At 48.3% G+C, this 20,234-nt stretch overlaps 1 protein-coding gene across 1 annotated transcript; it reads right to left on the bottom strand.

The window, feature by feature from the left end:
- Positions 1-474: 474 nt before the first annotated feature.
- Positions 475-3,323, bottom strand: LOC117044691 (zinc finger protein 850-like). Its single transcript, XM_033145502.1, has 2 exons — positions 3,198-3,323; positions 475-2,768 (listed from the first exon to the last, which is right to left on the bottom strand). The coding sequence occupies exons 1-2, from the start codon at positions 3,321-3,323 to the stop codon at positions 972-974; spliced, it is 1,923 nt and encodes a 640-aa protein (XP_033001393.1). The 3' UTR covers positions 475-971.
- Positions 3,324-20,234: the final 16,911 nt, after the last annotated feature.

The following is a 20,234-nucleotide window of genomic DNA, read 5'->3' as shown; positions in this document are numbered from 1 at the left end:
AGAAGAGGAGACTGAGAGGAGATAAAACAGCCAACTTCAGATATCTCAAGGGCTGTCCCATGGAAGATGGAGCAGGATTGTTTTTTCCTGCTCTGGAGAGTAGGACCCAAATCAGTGGTTTCAAGTTACAGGAAAGGAGATTCCGACTAAACATCAGGAAGAGCCTACTGACAGTAAGAGCTGTCGACAGTGGAACCATCTCCCTCGGGAGGTTGTGAACACTCCTCCAGTGTGGTGTAGTGGTTAGGAGCGGTAGACTTGTAATCTGGGGAAGGGGAACTGGGTTCGCGTCTCCGCTCCTCCACATGCAGCTGCTGGGTGACCTTGGGGTAGTCACACTTCTTTGAAGTCTCTCAGCCCCACTCACCTCACAGAGTGTTTGTTGTGAGGGAGGAAGGGTAAGGAGAATGTTAGCTGCTTTGAGATTCCTTCGGGTAGTGATAAAGTGGGATATCAAATCCAAACTCTTCTTCTTCTTCGTTAGAATTTTTCAGCAGAGCTTGGATGCCCATTTGTCAGGGATGCTTTTACTTGAGATTCCTGCATTGCGGAGGGTTGAACAATGACTCTTGCGGTCTCTCAGGACTCTGCAATTCTACAATTCTATGATGAACCCCAGGCTTGACGCCCGTACATGTGAAAAGGACCTAGGGGTCTTAGTACACCACAAGATTAACACAAGTCAACAATGTGAGGCAGCAGCAAAATAAGCTAATGCTGTTTTAGGCTGCATCAACAGACACCTGGCATCCTGATCATCAGAAGTAATATTACCACTCCCTTCTGCCTTGGTTAGAACACACCTGGAGTACAGGGTCCAGTTCTGGACGCCACAATAAAAGAAGGATATTGTGAAGCTGGAACACATGCAGAGAAGGGAGATCAAAATGATATATCGCCCTATACCCAGAGGTCTCAGTTGGCTATGTTTAGCCTTGAAAAGAGGAGATTAGGAGATGTGTCAGCCATCTTCAAATACTATGATTCTCCTTGCTGTGGGTTCTTTGATGTTTTGTCATCTTAGACCTCTGCATGAAGCTCTTTCCACAGTCCAAACACTTATAGGGTTTCTCCCCTGTATGAATTCTTTGATGGAATGTGAAACTTTTCTTCCATTTGAAGCTCTTTCCACATTCCAAGCACTGATATGGTCTCTCCTCACGGTGAATTGTTTGATGGGAAGTGAGGTGTTCCTTCCGACTGAAGCTCTTTCCACATTCCTGGCACTGATATGGTTTCTCCCCAGTATGAATTATTTGATGTAAAGTAAGACTTCTCTTTGATTTGAAGCTCTTTCCACATTCCAAGCACTGATATGGTCTCTCTTCACTGTGAATTGTTTGATGGGAAGTGAGATGTTCCTTCCGACTGAAGCTCTTTCCACATTCCTGGCATTGATATGGTTTCTCCACTGTATGAATTCTCTGATGTAAAGTGAGACTTCTCTTTGATTTGAAGCTCTTTCCACATTCCAAGCACTGATAGGTTTCATCTGTTGAATGAGTTATTTGATGGGACGTGAGACTTTTCTTCCTATTGAAGCTCTTCCCACATTCCAAGCAGTGATATGGTTTCTCCCCTGTATGAATTCTTTGATGGGAAGAGAGGTGGGAGCCCCTACTGAAACTCCTTCCACATTCAAAGCACTTATATTGTCCCTCCCCTCTGTGAATTCTTTCATGTGAAGTAAGGGTATACTTCTGACTGAATTTTTTCCCACATTCCAAACATTGAAACGGTGTCTCCCCTTTATGAATTCTCTGATGGGAAATGAGATTTGTCTTCCAGGAAAAGCTCTTCCCACATTCCCAGCACTGATATGGTTTCTCCCCTGTATGAATGCTTTGATGGGAAATGATACTTCTCTTCCACTTGAAGCTCTTTCCACATTCCAAACACTGGTATGCTTTCTCACCACTATGTGTTATTTGATGGGAAGTAAACTGGGATCCCTTAACAAAGTCCATTCCACATTTGAAGCTTTTACACGGTTCTTCTATTCTGTGAATTCTTTCATGTAAAGTGAGACTATCCTTCCGACTAAAAGTCTTTCCACATTTCATGCAGAGATATGGTTTTACCCCAGTATGAGTTGTTTGATGGGAAGTGAGATAGCTCCTCTTCCTGAAGCTCTTTCCACATTCTAAGCACTGATATGGTTTCTCTCCTGTATGAATTCTTTGATGGGCCTTCAGCACAGCCCTGTGACTAAAGCTCTTTCCACATTCTAAACAGTGATGGGGTTTCTTTCCACTGTGAGTTATTTGGTGAGAAGTGAGATGGGACCTATGACTGAAGTGTCTTCCGCATTCCAAGCACTGATATGGTTTCACCCCAGTATGAATTGTTTGATGGGAAGTGAGAATATTCTTCCGCCTGAATCTCTTTCCACATTCTGAGCACTGATATGGTTTTTCCTCTGTATGAATGCTTTGATGATCCTTTAGATGAGCCCTCTGCCTGAAGCACTTTCCACATTCCAAGCACTTATGAGGTTTCTCTCCTGTATGAATTTTTTGATGAGCCATGAGCTTAGCTTTCTGACTGAAGCTCTTTCCACATTCTGAGCACTGATATGGTTTTTCCCCTGTGTGAATGCTTTGATGAGCCATGAGCACAGCCTTCTGACTGAAGCTCTTTCCACATTCCGAGCACTGATATGGTTTCTCTCCTGTATGAATTCTTTGATGGGCCTTGAGCACATGCCTGTTACTGAAGCTCTTTCCACATTCCAAGCACTTATATGGTGTCTCCCCTCTATGGATTTTCTGATGGGAAATGAGATAGGATCTCTGATTAAAGCACTTTCCACATTCCAAGCACTTATGGGTTTCCCCCCCACTGTGAGTTATTTGATGGGAAGTGAGATGGGATCTCCGACTGAAGCTCTTTCCACATTCCAAGCACTGATATGGTTTCTTTCCTGTATGAATTATTTGATGGGCTGTGAGCGCAGCCCTTTGACTGAAGCTCCTTCCACATTCCATGCACTGATATGGTTTCTCCCCTGTATGAATTCTTTGATGGGCCTTGAGCACATGCCTGTAACTGAAGCTCTTTCCACATTCTAAACAGTGATGGGGTTTCTTCCCGCTGTGAAGTATTTGGTGGGAAGTGAGATGGGCTCTCTGCCTGAAGCTCTTTCCGCATTCCATGCACCGATATGGTTTCTCTCCTGTATGAATTCTTTGATGAGCCTTAAGCTTAGCTTTCTTCCTGAAGTTCTTTCCACATTCCAAACACTGATACGGTTTCTCTCCCGTATGAATTGTTTGATGGGTTGTGAGATTGGACCTTTGACTGAAGCTCTTTCCGCATTCCATGCACTCATGTGGTTTCTCCCTGCTGTGAGTTTTTGGATGGAAAGTTAGACATTTCTTCTGACGAAACATCTTACCACCTTCCAAGCACTGATAGCGATTCTTCCCAATGGAATTTATTTTACGGGAAGTAGAATAAGAGCTCTGACTATAACTCTTTACACACTCCAAATATTTATACAGCTTCCCTACTGTGTGAATGTCTCCATTGTTCCTAATTTCCAATCCATCACCACCTGCATCAAAGAGAGAAACAGGTTAGAGCCTCAGGAAGAAATGCATCCCCAAATTATTCAAATGCTAATGAATGTTTGTGATCAATGTAGAACTGAAGGGAGTTAGATCTAAAGCCTTACTACGAGGTTCACTGCCTTTGTTGACTCTCATTGACACACATAAAAAATGATGAGAACCTGAGATTCAACAGCCTGGCATCTTCTAGGTTGGTTTTTGTTTGACCTAATCATGGAATCTGTCCCATCTGCAAGGTCAGTTGTCTCTGGTCAACCAGAAAGCGACAGAAGCAAAAACAGAAAACCTCACAGAAGCTGCTACTTCTTCTGCCACCACACGGAAAGTTACATTCAAGAAGGTCTGGGCAGCTCAGACCAGCCTGGTCATAGTTTAAATAGGCATATGTGGGGCAATAATATTTGCAGACAAAACAGAAGATTCAAGGTGAGCTGCGGGGAATGAGAATCCCAGATGCTGTTGAGTGCCATCAAAATATTTATAATGTATTGGATTTCAAAACAGATATTATGATCCAGCAGGAAGCCTTACTGAGAGAGTCCACAATCCTATGATTCTCCTCCATGACTTCCTTATGCAGAGCTCTCTGGTCAGGATCCAGCAATGCCCACTCCTCCTCTGTGAAATACACAGCAACATCTTCAAAGCACAGAGGACCCTGAAGGAAAAAAAAGGTCCTCTTCTGAGACAGCATAAAGATTATCTACGGGGGCGGTCTGTTTTGAGGACAGCGAATGGAATGGTTATGTTTGTTGGGTGGGCATATTTCTGGGTTCAGATCAGATGGGAGAAACAGCCAAGCAGACTAGAAATAAGTCATAAAGATCAAACAGGATTCCTTCCAGGAAGACATATGAAGGATAATCTAAGGAACATAATTGATATTATTGAGTCGTTGGATGTAAGGAATGAAAAATAGGCAGCAATGATGTTTGTGGATACAGAGAAAGCATTTGATTATGTTTCCTGAACCTTTATGTTAAAGGTTCTTGAAGAAATTAATTTTGGAGAAATGTTTAAAAGAGTAAATAGAAGCCATATATTTAGAACAAGTGAGGTTAATAATTAATGATATAAGAATGTAAAATAATGAAAGGAATAAGACAGGGATGTCCCCTCTCAACATTGTTGTTTATTTTAGTAGTAGAGGTCCTGGGGAGGGATATAAGAGCAGATGAAAGTATTAGAGGAATAACAGTAGGCAAAAAAGCATATAAATTGAAAGCATTTGCGGATGATTTAGTGATGATGATGATGATGATGATGACTCATTAGTAAAAGTATTAGAAAAAATACAAGAATTTGGACAAGTAACAGACTTTAAATGGAATAAAAATAAAACAAAGCTCCTAGTAAAAAACATTCCAGAACAAGTTATAAAAGAGTTACAACAGAAGACGGAATATACATAAAAAAGTGAAATATGGTTAACAGCAAAAAATATTAATATATTCAAAGACAACTATGAAGAAAGATGGAAAGAAATAAAAATAGATTTAGAGATTTGGGGAAGAACGAACCTATCATCATTAGGAAGGATGTTGGTAATTAAGATGAATGTATTGCTAAAAATGTTATTTTTATTTCAATCAGTTCCAGTGATAAGGAATGCAAATGGCTTCAAAGAATGACAGAGAGATATTTTAGGATTTATTTGGAGATGGAAGAAGCCAAGAATAAAATAGAAATTACTAACAGATATTAAAGAAAGAGGCGGTTTCTCCCTAGCAGATATAAAATTACATTATGAAGCTTCCTGCATTTGCTGGATTTGGGATTGGTTAACTTAAAAAAATATAGATTTAGTAGATTTAAAGGACATGACAATAGATTTGGTTGGTATGCGTACTTGTGGTATCAGAAGGCAAAAATACATAAAAGCTTTTAGAATAAATTTCCACCCCCCTAAATTAGCAGGCCGAGCTCTGAACGTCCTTTTGTATGCGGATGATGCCGCTCTCCTAGCTAGATCTCCCATTGGGCTGAGGAGAATGCTTCAAGCACTCTATGAATATGGTAATCAACATGAGCTTCAACTTAATTATGCCAAGACTAAGAAAATACCTGAAGGCAGCCCTGCTTAGGGAAGTTTTTAACCTGTGATATTTTAATGTATTTTAATCTGTTAGAGGCCCCCCAGAGTGGCTGGGGGGACCCAGCCAGAAGGGCAGGGTACAAATAACAAATATTATTATTTTATTTTATTATTATTAGGTCTTTTACGCCCGACCAAAACTCCACTTGTGGTCGATGAATGGTATTACTCTGGAGCAGGTTAACTGTTTCAAATATCTGGGTCAAGTAATTCGATCAAACAGGTCTTTTCTGGCTCATAGAGATTATATAACTACAAACGCATCTAAAGCAGCCATGCTGATTAGATCTCTATATGCTAAGAAACAGGCTCAACCAGTGAAAGTAGCCTTGAGAATTTTCCAAATGAAAGTCCTTCCACTACTTTTGGTGGGCATCTCTTAGGGTTCCTGTAGGGATTTTCTGAGACTAGAATCCATCGAATCGTAATTTCTTAGAGCCATCCTCAGGACCCCCCCTTCTGTAGTGGGTGCGGTCATGAGATTAGAGGTTGGCTGCCAAGCTTTTCGGTATGTGGCCTTGAAGGCAAAGCTTTGGCTATGGCTCAAACTATGCTTTAAACCAGTGGGTATGGCTCACTTGATACTGAGGGATGATTTCCAATCATCGTGGGAAAGGGAGATCATAAATGAAGTACAGGCCTGCGGATTGTCACATCTTTACCTGGAGTCTATGACATATAGTCAAGCCAGAGCTGTGATCTCCCAGAGACTGAGTGATATTGCTAGACAAGAGGACATAGCCCTTGTGAAACCAGGGATGTTCCTGGGGGAGCAGATATATCAGGTTACACCAGCTCCTTATCTCGTGGAAATCCACTATGTGGAATACCGTAGACGCCTCACAGCGGCTAGATTAAATGTCCTCGAATCTGCGGTATTGTGGGGAAGGTACAGGGGAGTCCCATATGCCCAGAGAACTTGTCATTGTGCCCTGGGAGAGGTAGAGTCCATTGAATATATTCTCTCTTGTTCAAATATATCAAAGGATGTCATCTAGAGGAGGGAGAAAGGTTGTTTTCTGCTGCTCCAGAGAAGTGGACACAGAGCAATAGATTCAAACTACAAGAAAGAAGATTCCACCTAAACATGAGGAAGAACTTCCTGACAGTAAGAGCTGTTTGACAGTGGAATTTGCTGCCAAGGAGTGTGGTGGAGTCTCCTTCTTTGGAGGTCTTTAAGCGGAGGCTTGACAGCCATCTGTCAGGAATGCTTTGATGGTGTTTCCTGCTTGGCAGGGGGTTGGACTGGATGGCCCTTGGGGTCTCTTCCAACTCTAGGATTCTATGATTCTATACAGATTTCAGGCAAAATCTTATAGCCCCACACTTATCTCAACTTAGCTGTCTATCCAGAGAAAGACAGGTTTTATATTTGTTGAATAATGTTACGGGAAAAACAGCTTCCTTGGTGGCCAAATTTCTTTTTCTAGCTCTTAAGCGTCGTAAGACTAAAATTGATTGCATTGACATGAGTTTATCTGTATAGCTTCATGTTAGTGCTGGCTATGTTTTATTCTAAAGTTCCTCTAGATGTTTTAATTCTGTATGGATAAATGTATCTTTTCTGACTGACGGTTGATTAAAGAATGATGATGAATAATAAAAAATCAAAATCACACAATAAGAAATGCGATTTTTAAAGTTTGGGGAAAATATAAAGACTTGTTAGAACAAAAAATACTATGGTGGCTTTCCCCATTGGAAGGAATATCACTGAAAAAAGTAAACATGAAACCCAATTGGGCAACTAATAGAGAGCTATTAATGGAAATGGATAACCAATTGAAAGTGAAATCCTTTAAAGAAGGAAAAGGAAAGGGAACAGATTGGTTAACTATTTTCAATTAAATGAAGTATTTAAGAATGATAAAAAGAAAGGATTTGCTTCTGAAACTTCAAATTTCCATAGAAAAATTATTATTATTATTATTGGAGTTTGGATTTGATATCCGGCTTTTCACTACCCGAAGGAGTCTCAAAGCTGCTAACATTCTCCTTTCCCTTCCTCCCCCACAACAAACACTCTGTGAGGTGAGTGGGGCTGAGAGACTCAGAGAAGTGTGACTAGCCCAAGGTCACCCAGCAGCTGCATGTGGAGGAGCGGGGATGCGAACCTGGTTCACCAGATTACGAGTCTACCACTCTTAACCGCTACACTTATTATTATTATTATTATTATTATTATTATTATTATTATTATTAAAATGTATAATATGTGGTTGGAATGGTCAAATGTGTTGATAAAGTGGGCAAAAGATGTGGGACATAATATTCAGATGACAGATTGGGAAAGGCTATGGAAGAATGATATAAAATTCACGGCCTGTACTTTGCTTAAAGAGAACTACATGAAAATGATGTATAGATGGTATTTAACACTGGTTAAATTGGCAAAAATGTATAAAAACAATAGAAATTTAGTGTTGGAAATGTAAAGAAGCAAGGTTTAAGGAAACATTCACAAATATAGATGTAAATGTATTAGGAATTAATTGGGGAAATAATACACAGGATGAATAAATTGAAAGTAAAACAAATTGGAAGTATGAGGGAAGTCCAGGGGAGGGGAGCAGGAAAAAATGGAAAATTGTTAAAGAGATATTTGACAGAGACTTTGACAGAAGCAAGAAGAGGAGAAATTCCTTCTGGTCCAGAGGTTCCCTGCCTGCCCCACCCCCTACAATGCCTCTTTCCCAATACCAGATCTGTTTCCACAGCTGCTGCTTCTCCTCCGTTATCGTGAAAAGATGGAGGAGGAGGTCTTGGGGGCATCCTTCTGTCACCTGCGAGAGACAAAAGTCAAAGGGAAGCCATCAGCTTCTGTGTCTCTCAGAGCTTTAGCAGTACATTTCAGGCTACAGATGGGCCTTAGAAAAAGTCTTTCTTGCAAAGTGCATTTAGACATTTGTACTCATTTCAAACTTAATTTGGGTCAAAAAATACATCTCCCCTCCTTAGGGCTCTTGGCTCCAAGTGCTTCCCCGTTACGGAAATTACGGGGGTGGACACCTAAGCAAAGTCTCCTCCCGAGTAAACTTGTTTGGGTACGGAGCGATGCCCTTAAGGGAACCCATTAGGGAAATGCATTGGCTCTGCAGCCTCTGCAGGACAAGCTCAGCTCAGCCTCTCACCAGATACATTGTAACAAGGAGTCAACCTAGACTGCTTCCGAACTCAATTCAATTCTAGAATAAGCCTCAAATCTTTGGAAATTCATATAAAATAGATACTTTCATGGATTCTCTTCATTCCAAAGCCATTTTCTAACCCTGGTCAAGGACCCACAAACGCTTGGCTCCTCCATAATCCTGCAAGTGAGAGATCACGTTTACAGGAGAGATAATCTCTGAGCAAATGCTTTCCTCCAGACTTTGATATGTGGCAAGCTATGCAGACCAAGAGCCCACTGTTCTCTCCCAGTGGGTGCTCAAGATGGTCCTCCCAACACTTAACACCCATTCACATCTTGCCCAGAATCATTACCCTTATGTTAATCTAGTTTACCACAATGTCAATCATTTATAACCCTCCCCTTTCCGCCCCTTTTCTGACGTTTTACCTATGGAATAGTGTGGTAATGATGATGTTTTTCGAACTGTATCTTGGGATGGGATGGGAAATTTTAAAAATTCTTGTCACCCCATTCCCGGTGTTCAATCTTGCCTTGAACCTGTTGCGCAATAAACGTCATTCTCCTTTGCTCCGGTTGGTGGCTGGTCTCCTTCTTTCTCCCGTAAAGAACCCACAGGCTTTGCCTGACTGAGCAGGTGGCAGAGGAGCCTCGCACCTGGATTTCTGTAACACCCCCCAAAGATGAACAGAACCCACGGATTAGTTTCAAAAACCACAGAATGAGAAGAAAAACTCATTCCTCCTTACCCAGCGGCCTCCCTTTGGTGTCCAACTGAGTCTTCTCTGCGTCCGAGGAATCAGGGTCCATTTCTGCAAACGGATCTTTTGCCTGAAGCAGGATTAAAACAGAGAATGGGGAGAAGTGTTGGAAAAGAAAGGGCAGAGGCAAAGCCTTTGGGGGTATCAGATCTCACTCCTTGAATGCTTTCCCAAAAGAGGGTGGGCCATTAGAAGAGCATTTTGGGGATACTCTCCCTCACGTTCTGAGCCCCATGAGAGTTCCCAGAGGAGAGTCTCTCTCACCTGCTGCTCTGCCTGCTTTCTCTCCTCCGCCTGACTCAAGAGGAAACCTCCGGCCAGGGCCACTGCCTGGGAACTGGTCTCTGCTGCACATTCCCTCACCCAGCTCTCCATCTCCAGCGGAAGGACAGCTGGGAACTGTCTTGCTCATCCAGCGGTGCTCTCAGGAAGCCTCCAAGAGATCGGAAGGAATCCTGTAGTCTTCTGCCAGGTTCTGTCTATAGGATTAAGAGTTGCTCAGTGGCGGAGGAAGCCTCCGCACTGCCTGGGAAGGCGGTGCGGAGGCACCTCTGTAGGGGTGGGGCGTTGCGCCGTCACGACACATGCATGTTGCGATGGGCTGCGCATGAGCGGATATTTCAGGCGGTATGGGAGCAGCGGCACCGACTCGGATGCACTGAGCATGCTTGGAATTTCCGGGCATGCACAGTGCATTCGGCCCGGCACTGCTTTACGGATGGGGCAGCCCCATGAGCCACCACTCGCTTGGCGGTGCACTCAGACGCTGCGGAAGCAGCGGCACCGGGCGGGATGCATCCTGTGGCGACCGGGGGAGCCGCTGGGTAAGCGGCGGCTCATGGGGCTGCCCCGGCCATCCGTGGAGCAGCACGGATGGGGTGCCAGGCAGCAGGGAGTGGCAGGAGGGGCTGCCAAGTGTCACACCCCTCCCCTGGAACCCGGGGCGCAGCGCCCCCTACATCCATCCCTTGCTACGCCACAAATCCTACAAAGCAAATACATTGTTCTGTTATCAGATTGATACAAGGTCAGGAGAAGCGAAGACAGAATGAGGATGGACAAGTGAGTAATTCGTATTGTTCTGGGCACCACAGTTCAAGAAGGATTCTGACAAGCTGGAACGTGTCCAGAAGAGGGCAACCAAAATGGTCAAAGGCCTGTAAACAATGCCTTATGAGGAATGGTTTAGGGAGCTGGGTATGTTTGGCCTGGAGAAGAGAAGGTTAAGGGGTGATATGATAGCCATGTTCAAATATATCAAAGGATGTCATCTAGAGGAAGGAGAAAGGTTGTTTTCTGCTGCTCCAGAGAAGCGGACATGGAGCAATGGATTCAAACTACAAGAAAGAAGATTCCACCTAAACATTAGGAAGAACTTCCTGACAGTAAGAGCTGTTCGGCAGTGGAATTTGCTGCCAAGGAGTGTGGTGGAGTCTCCTTCTTTGGAGGTCTTTAAGCAGAGGCTTGACAGCCATCTGTTGGGAATGCTGTGATGGTGTTTCCTGCTTGGCAGGGGGTTGGACTGGATGGCCCTTGGGGTCTCTTCCAACTCTAGGATTCTATGAGTTTTCCGCCAGTTCTAGCCATTTCACCAATTGTTTGATAACCCTCAGCCCTGGACAAAACATGCAATTGGAGAGGGCACTTTGGAGCCAGTCAGTCGATAGCCCTGGTTAACTCCGCATTTGAGCAGGCCATCAGGGAATCAGCTGAAAGGCCATCAATATGGTATAAAACATCCACTACCACTCTTTGGAAATCATTTGGATCCATTAAGTGGCAAGGGCAGAACATCCAAATTGGTCCCAACTCCCTGCAGAGGGGAAGGGTCGCAGAGAAGTCCAGTTGCAGCAGGATGTGATCCGACCATGGCACTTCTTTTGCTTCGCTTTGACTTATGTATCAGATCACCCATGTCAACTGATCCACAACCCCAACTAAGCAGTTATCCCACCTCCAACAGAGCAAAAACAAAAGAAAAAACAAAAATTTAAAACGCCACAGATTAAAAACTATTAAAAAGCATTTTACAGCATTTTCGACATTTGCTCCAGCCGCCCTGTTGAGTCCTGTGAGTCTGGGCTCTTGTGGACTCACAGCAGGGCAATGTCCCTCTGGTCTCCCAGGAGTCTCTTCTGCTGAGCGGGGGGAGCCTGGGCCCTGGCCGGGAGCCGATGCTTGGGGGTCCCCCTGCACCCCCCTCTCAGAGGAGGCTCAGCTGCGTCCCAGGGGATCCTGGCCCAGCGCTCCCGGCGGAGCAGCCCGGGGTCCCCAAGGCAGAGGATGGGCTGGGAGTCCCCCCACCCACCCAAAGCCCCCTCCTCGCTGTTCTTGGCCGAGAGGGAGGGGGAGAGGCCTCGAGCTGAGCTGCCCCCCCCCCGCATCCCTGGGACCCCCAAGGCGCCCCCCCCCGGGGGGGAGACTCACCGGAGGCGAAGCAGCGCGCAGAGGAGACAAGAGGGGGCCAGGGAGGGGCTCGCGCTCCGGAGGACCCGCCCCCTCACCCTTATTTCCTTTCCTCTCTAGGAAGGCGGCTCAGCTGCTCTTAACCCTTGGCAAGCCGAGCGCGCCCAGCTGGTCCCTCCAGAGCAGGGAAGTCTCGCTTGGGGGGGGGGGATCCTCGGGGCTGGAGGAGGAGGAGGAGACGCCAGAAGCAGGGAGCCCGGGCCAGGATCCGAGAAGGGCGCCTGCCTGGGTCAGATCTCCACCCCAAGCCTACCCCTTGGGGTTCAGGGAGGGAGCCTTAGGGGAGGCGAGGCGGGGGGCTGAGGCTGGGGAGAGAGAGATCGAAGCGTGTCCCAACCAAGCGCCCTGAAGGCTGGCTGGGGGTCAAGCAGGTTCCCCCCCTCACCCCCCCCCAAGCTGCGCTCCAGGGACGCGCCCACGGCGCCCCTGGCTTCTTCCAGGCTGCGCACGGGTAGAACTCTCCGCCGCTTCCCCCGGCAGAGGCTCCAGGAGGCCGGGCAAGGCTTCCCGCTGCGCCCCTTCGGCATGTTCCCCCGGGTCTCTGCCAACAAGGATGCTGACCTGGGCTCAGCACGGAATCCGGGGCCGAGCAGGCGGAGCTGGGGCCAGGCGAAGCCCGGGCTGCACAACCGGGGGCTTCCAGAGATCAGGGCGCGTGCACTCCCTCTGCGCGCTCACGCGGCCCCGGCCCCAGAGGAGAGGAGAGGCCCCCCCCCCAGAGGCAGCTACCCGGGCTCCGAGGGGAGGCTCTTCTGGCTGCCCTCCATCCGGCCCGGCCCCCAGGCTTCGCATCGGGGGTGGGAGGAGAGTCCAGCAACACCTGGAGGGCCGCAGCTGCTACCTGGGGAAGGGGGCCAATGGGGGTGGTGGCTGGCGCTGAAGGTGCCCCCTCCCCGCTGCAAGGGGCTTTGCTGCCAGACTCCAGGCCGGCCTCGCTCTTGGGGGCACCTGTAACGGATTAGCCCCAAAATGGAAGATTCATTACACTCTGGCTTAGTAAAGAGTTAATCCACCTCCAATTTAACTGACACTTAACTGAGTCCTTTAGGGGCGGGAGGGTTCCGGTTTAAAAAGGAGGGAACAGCCGTTTTTTTGGCAGTTGGAAAGAAAAGAAGAAAGGTGTGGGGCCAGAATAGTGGGTGTTTTTGGTTAGGATTAGGATAACGTGAAGTAAAAATTTGATGGAATTGATGTATAAATGCAACTAAGATTGTAACCTTATGAATCTTTAAAAACTATGTTTGCAAAAAAATAAGATTCATCCTTGTTGTGCCAAGAAAAATCGTCTTAAGTTGTTCTAGCAGTGTATCAAAACTCAAAGAGGTGAAGAAGAAGAAGAAGAAGAAGAAGAAGAAGAAGAAGAAGAAGAAGAAGAAGAGGAGGAGGAGGAGGAGGAGGAGGCGGAGTTTGGAAGGAGTCTCGAAGCGGCTCACATTCTCCTTTCCCTTCCTCTGTGAGGTGAGTGGGGCTGAGAGACTTCAGAGAAGTGTGACAAGCCCAAGGTCACCTAGCAGCTGCATGTGGAGGAGCGGAGACACAAACCCGGTTCCCCAGATTACAAGTCTGCCGCTCTTAACCACTACACCAAACTGGCTCTCTTGAAGACTCAAGAGAGGGTAAAACTTGCCTAAGGAAAAAGAGGATAGTTTGTGTCTTAGAGTCACACCGAAGGGTCAAGGGGGGGGGGGGGGTTGAAAACCTAGAGTGACACAAATTTGCCAGGGTGATGATTTGGCAGGGGGTTGGACTGGATGGCCCTTATGGTCGCTTCCAACTCTGATTCTATGATAAGGCAAACTGATACAGTGGAGATCCGTGCTGAGGAAGGCCCTTTACTGTTGGTAAGAGGTGGTTCATTCAAATAGCCTTGATGGGTTATGATGTTGTTGTTCAGTCGTGTCCGACTCTTCGTGACCCCATGGACCAGAGCACGCCAGGCACCCCTATCCTCCACTGCCTCCCGCAGTTTGGCCAAACTCATTCCTGTCACTTCGAGAACACAGTCCAACTATTAAATATTCAGGAACAGTCAGAAGCCCAATATAACTTCGTTTATTCAACAGCTCACTCCCATATTAAAACAAGAACACACTCTGAAAAGCCCAACAACAAGAACTGCCAGTTGGCAGGTGACAGTTGACAGAGCTTGCCATTAGAACTTTCATCCACCTACGCTCTGCGATTGGTTAGAATCATAACGTGTTAAACCCAATACATAACACTCCTCCCCCCAACTTCCTAACAAAAGGAACAAACATAGTCATCAAAGTGTGCTGGCCTTTTCCGCTCCCGCTGGGACCGTCGTGGTTCCTGTGCCCGAATGGGTGACCCAGGAGGTTCCTCCGGTACCTGCGGTCTAAGTGGAGAGGCCAGCTCTGAAGGGGTAATGGCCAATGGCACCATTGAGGACTCCGGCCTGAAGTCACCTTGCTGGGGTAACTCGGTCACCGGCAACCCATCTGGTTCCCACCCTGGCCTGGGCACAGATTCTCCCAAAGTACCCATTTCTCTGTACTCTGATTCCGCTTGAAGTTCCCTGTTTGGAGGTGTCCTGGTTCTGATCTGGTCCAGGTGTCTCTTCCAAACCAGACCCCCCTCCAGCCCTACCTCGTAGGAGACCGGGCCTGTACAGCGGGCAATGGTACCTGGGACCCAACCCTGTCCGGGCCCATAGTTCCGGACGTACACAGTGTCCCCAGGGAAGAACCCTCTAGGAGCCCCCCGCACCACAGTCGATGGCCGTTGCTCAAGAGCCCGGTCGGGGTGCATACGATCAAGGAGGGTAGTGAGCCTCCTTCCCATAAGCAACTCCGCTGGGCTCCGGCCGGTCACTGCGCTTGGAGTGGTGTGTTGGGCCAATAAGAACTCCGCTAACCGGAGAGTCCAGTCACCATGCACTATGCGCCTCAGTGCGTCTTTGGTAGTACGGACCATGCGTTCAGCTTGGCCATTAGTGGCTGGGTGAAAAGGAGCGGAACGAATATGGCGGATTCCATTCTTTGTTACAAATTCTTTGAATTCCGCCGAAGTAAAAGCAGTCCCATTATCACTCACCATTGTGTCTGGCAAGCCATGTGTTGCAAATAGCTTCCTAAGCGCGTTTATAGTTGCTCTCGTGGACACGGTTGAGGTAGGCACCACCTCTAGCCACTTGGACTGAGAGTCGACCACTATTAGGAAGAGTTGGCCCTGAAAAGGCCCCGCGAAGTCCACGTGCACCCGGGACCATGGGGACTGTGTGGACTCCCAGGACTGTACTGGAGCCTTGGGTGGATCCGGCCGGGAGACCTGGCAGGGCTCGCAACGTTTCACCCAACCCTCTATCTCCGCATCTATGCCTGGCCACCACACATAGCTACGGGCCAATGCCTTCATCCGGACAATTCCCGGGTGAGACACATGCAGCCCTTCTAAGACTTTTTTCTTAACGGGGTGGGGACTATAACACGGCTACCCCATAACACGCATCCTCGGTGAGTAGACAGCTCGTCTTTGCGGGCTGTGTAACATGAAAATTCTGGACCCGGCTTCCCGGGCCACCCCCTCCCCACCCAGTCCGAGACACAGGACAATAGTCTGTCCTTCGCGGTTGCGGCAGCAATGTCCTTCACATGCAGGGGCTGGTCAGGTAAGTCTTCCAGCCGCAGGATCTGGTGGGCAGGAGCAGGGTCAGGGCCGCTCTCCGGCAGTGGCAAGCGGCTGAGCGCGTCTGCGTGACCCATGGCTTTCCCAGGTCGGTGCTGTAGTGAGTATTGGTACCCGGCCAGGAAAATGGACCAGCGCAATACTCGTGGCGAAAGCATCTGGGGTGTCTGGCGGTCGGGCGCAAAGAGTCCCAGGAGTGGCTTGTGGTCTGTAATGATTGTGAAAGGCCGACCATAAAGGAAGTCATGAAACTTTTTGACTCTAACTATTGCCAAACCCTCCTTGTCGATCTGGGAGTAGTTGCGCTCTGCCGACGTGAGAGTTTGGGAGAAGTAAGCCACTGGAACTTCCCTCCCATCTGGGAGCTGGTGGCCCAGTACTGCGCCCACTCCATAAGGGGAAGCATCGCAAGCCAACACCACCGGAAGCTTTTCGTCGAAGTGTGCCAACACTGAGTTGGACACAAGCAAGTCTTTGACCCCTCGGAAAGCCTTGGCCTGTCGAGGGCCCCAGATCCATGGTGCTTTTTTGTCCAGGAGCCTGTGCAAAGGCTCAGCTACGGCTGCCTTGTGTGGCAGGAATGCATGATAAAAATTAAGAAGTCCCAAGAAGGCTTGTAACTCTGCCTTGTTCTTTGGGTCTGGGGCATCGCAAATGGCGCGCACTTTGTCCTCTGCTGGATGCAGGCCATCCGCGTCAACCCGGAACCCCAGGAAATCCACACTGCTAACTCCCAACAGGCACTTTTTCTGCTTTACTTTAAGTCCTGCTGCCTGGAAGCGTTGGAGCACTGTCCGTAATCTGGCGGTAAAGTCCTCTTTTGATGATGCGGCAATCAGCACATCATCGAAAAACGGTGTGACTCCGGGAATGCCTTTAAGGAGACGATCCATTAGGCTCTGAAATAACCCTGGGGCCACGCAAACTCCAAACTGTAGGCGTTTGACCCTGAAAGCACCCCTGTGAGTCACGATTGTCTGGGCATCTGCGGTAGCCTCATCAACGGGCAGCTGCTGATAAGCTTGCGCTAAATCTAACTTCCCGAAAATCTTGGCCCCAGCCAGGGTCGCTAACACGTGGTTCACTACTGGAACCGGGTATGCGTGGTCCTGTAAGGCCCGGTTCAGGGTGCATTTGTAATCACCACAAATACGGACTGAGCCGTCTGGCTTAACCGGTGTGACAATTGGGGTTTCCCAGGTTCCCGAATCTACCGGCTCTAAGACCCCTTGTGCGACTAAGCGATCAAGCTCCTCATCGATCCTGGGTTTCAGCGCAAACGGGACTCTACGGGCCTTGACCCGGATGGGTTGCACTGTGGGGTTCAGCCGTAGGGAAATCGGGGGTCCGTTGTACAGGCCCAGGGTTCCATCAAAGACTGATGGAAACTCCTGGCAGATTGATTCGAATTCTGCCCCTGGGGAAATCTGATTAAGCCCTGAAATGCTTAAGCCTAATGGCCCGAACCATGCTAGGCCTAGAAGGCTAGTGAATGAGCCTTTAGTTATGATGAGGTTCAAATTCTTGGTGTACTTCTTAAACTGGACCTTGAAGGTGCCCATACCCTTTAGCTGTATTCTTTTCCTCTGGAAGTCCCGCAGAACTATGGGGGCCGGGCGGAGAGGAGGACCGCCGTCAGGACAAAGCTCTTTCAGAGTCTTAGCAGATATTATGGAGTAGGATGAGCCGGTATCCAACTCCATAGTACACGGGGATCCCTCTATCTTGAGTCGCACCCTAAGCTTATTGGGCCCCGGGGACGGAAGTTGCAGTACCCTGGCTGAAGAGGTGGACTGTAACTCCTCCTCTATGTAGGCCTCATGGACACGTTGCTTGGGTCGTGCTCCAAAGGTCTTGGAGCGGCAGACTCGACCAATGTGCCCAGTTTTCCCACAGCGGCGACATGTGGCATTCCGAAACCTGCATGTCCGCCGCTCGTGGTTTTCTCCGCAGCTGGCGCAGGTCCCTTGAGGTGCGTCAGATGATCGCTGGTTCGACAATGTGCTCGTAGCATGAGAGCTGTGGTGTCGGTCGGATCTGTCCGAAGCTCGGTGGACATCCCCATTGTGGGAATCTACTGAAGGTGACCGGTCTCGCTGTATGCGGTGAGTTCTCACTTCGGCATGTAGGCTGTAGGCCGCCTCATGGGCGTTATCCTTCTCAAAGGCTGTGGCCATATTAATTGCTTCCATCATTGTGATGTCATCTTTTGCCAGCAGCTTGCGGCGGAGACGGCTGTCTCGCACGCCAGTGATGAATCTTTCGAGAAGCCGTTCCTCGATGTCCGTGAATTGGCAATACATCGCAATTGCCCGGAGCGCGGTGATGTATTCACTCGCTGACTCTTGCGCTTGTTGCACTCTGTGCGCCAAGTCGTAGCGGCAGTGGTTCTTAGTTGGCTGAGGCGCGAGGTGTCTTGTCATAGCCTGTGTCAGCTCATCGAAAGTGCAGGCCTCTATGTCCCTGGGTGCCATCAGACCTTCCAGTAGAGTGATGGTGGAACTTCCCAGCACAGTGAGAAGTACATCTACTTTATCAATTTCCCTAGTAAACCCTTGAAGCCGAACATAGCTCTTTATTCGGCGGAGCCATTGTGGCCATTGCTCGGGGTGACTCAAGTCGAAGTCTGGTGGTGGCCTAGTCTGCCCAGCGGCCATTTTCGTACCTTGAGCTGTCGCTTGTGTTGTGCTGGTTGATTGCGAAGGCGCTGCTGGCCCTTCCTCACTACCGGAGTTCTCCGCAGAGTCCAGCGTGACTTGATGTCGCACTCACTATGAGTGGCAGGGCGGTGCTGCAGTGCCAACTCAGGCCTCAAATCCAGGCCTCCAACTCAAGCTCACTGTGAGTGGCAGGCCTCAAAACCGGGAGGGCCAGCATCCCATCCTCGTCGCCAGTATTAAATATTCAGGAACAGTCAGAAGCCCAATATAACTTCGTTTATTCAACAGCTCACTCCCATATTAAAACAAGAACACACTCTGAAAAGCCCAACAACAAGAACTGCCAGTTGGCAGGTGACAGTTGACAGAGCTTGCCATTAGAACTTTCATCCACCTACGCTCTGCGATTGGTTAGAATCATAACGTGTTAAACCCAATACATAACACCAACCATCTCATCCTCTGTCGTCCCCTTCTCCTTGTGCCCTCCATCTTTCCCAACATCAGGGTCTTTTCTAGGGAGTCTTCTCTTCTCACGAGGTGGCCAAAGTACTGGAGCCTCAACTTCAGGATCTGTCCTGCTAGTGAGCACTCAGGGCAGATTTCCTTGAGAATGGGTAGGTTTGATCTTCTTGCAGTCCATGGGACTCTCAAGAGTCTCCTCCAGCACCATAATTCAAAAGCATCCATTCTTCGGCGATTGGCCTTCTTGATGATAATAGGCCACTAAAGCTGGAATTAGGCTCTCATTTCTAAGAAGTCCAGAAATATAGAGCTGTTTAAAATAAGGACGGAAGGATTTGAGGGTGAATTGCTTCACCCCTAGACTTCCTTCGTCCTTCAAATTTATTAAAATTTTAAATTTGTTTCAAATTTATTGAAAGTGTCTGGGATTCGTCACAGCGCCCCAGTTAGCTTCCTCCACCCAGGGGCAGAGCTGCCCTCCCCTCTTCCCTGGGTGAGCTTCTGTCTCGGCGGCGCCCCTGGAGCTTCAGGGTCTCCTCGGTTCCTCCCTCGCGAGGGGAGGGCAAGGCTTCAAGGAACTGCTGTGCACCCAGGACCTGGAGCAGGATCGAGCAGATGCCCGGAGAGAGACTGCAGGCTCTACCGCAGGTAGACCGGGTCTCCAAACGGCTGCCTGGATGGTGGGAGCCCTTCGTGAGCTGAAGCCCTGCCTCTCTTGGAAGGGGGTTCGTAGCTTAATTGGCCTGCGGAAGGTCTGAGGATCAGTCCTGCTCAGCTCCAGGTCTAAGGGGGGGGGACAGCTGCTGCCAGTCGAAGGCAACAATAGTGAGCTAGAGGAAGCCCAGGATCTGGTTTGTAGTGTTTCTACAGTGCCGCAGGTTCCCCTTCAGATCCCCAGGATGAAATAACCACTTCTCACAGAGAGGGAGCAAGAAGAGTCTTAAATTCATTTAATGAGCAAACAGGCAACCAGTCCAATACAAGGTCTAAACAAAAAGTCTCTCTCTCACCAGAGTGTGAAAGAACAGCAGGGCAGTTGTTCCAGGAGTCCAAGGCTGCCTGCCTGTCCCGTTCTTCTCCTGGAGGAAGGTTCTCCGGCCTCTTCCGCGCTCTGCCCATTCTCCCAGCCCGCTCCCATGGCAGTAATCCTCCTGCTGGATGTCCTGGGTGAAAATATGAGCTCATGCTATGGACTCTTCCCCCCTCCCACCCATGATAGTTCACATTCTGCATTCAGACCCTCCTCCCGCCCTCCACTCTCTACTGCTGCTGCTACTGGCATGCAAACATGTTCCCCCTTCTTTTAAGGGACAGTGAATGAGAGTCACAAGAAACAGTCAATCAGGAGCTTGAACGTAATTACATTCACCTGGATCACCACGGTCCCAGTTAACTCCTTCATGTTGTATTCTTTGTAAAATACACAATTGTGAAACATAG

This window comes from Lacerta agilis, chromosome 3 (assembly GCF_009819535.1).
Source record: "Lacerta agilis isolate rLacAgi1 chromosome 3, rLacAgi1.pri, whole genome shotgun sequence".
NCBI lineage: Eukaryota > Metazoa > Chordata > Lepidosauria > Squamata > Lacertidae > Lacerta > Lacerta agilis.
Note: the sequence above shows the minus strand (reverse complement) of the source record. Positions and strands in the feature narration are given on the sequence as shown.

What these genes read in the sequence shown, in the direction of transcription:
- LOC117044691 (XM_033145502.1), bottom strand. Translation starts at nt 3,323, where the DNA reads ATGGAATGCGGAAAGAGCTTCAGTCAAAGGTCCAATCTCACAACCCAT. An exon ending in GGAAGAAAGCTAAGCTTAAG is followed by an intron (nt 2,769 to 3,197) that starts GCTCATCAAAGA and finishes ATTTCCCATCAG; the next exon opens with AAAATCCATAGAGGGGAGAC.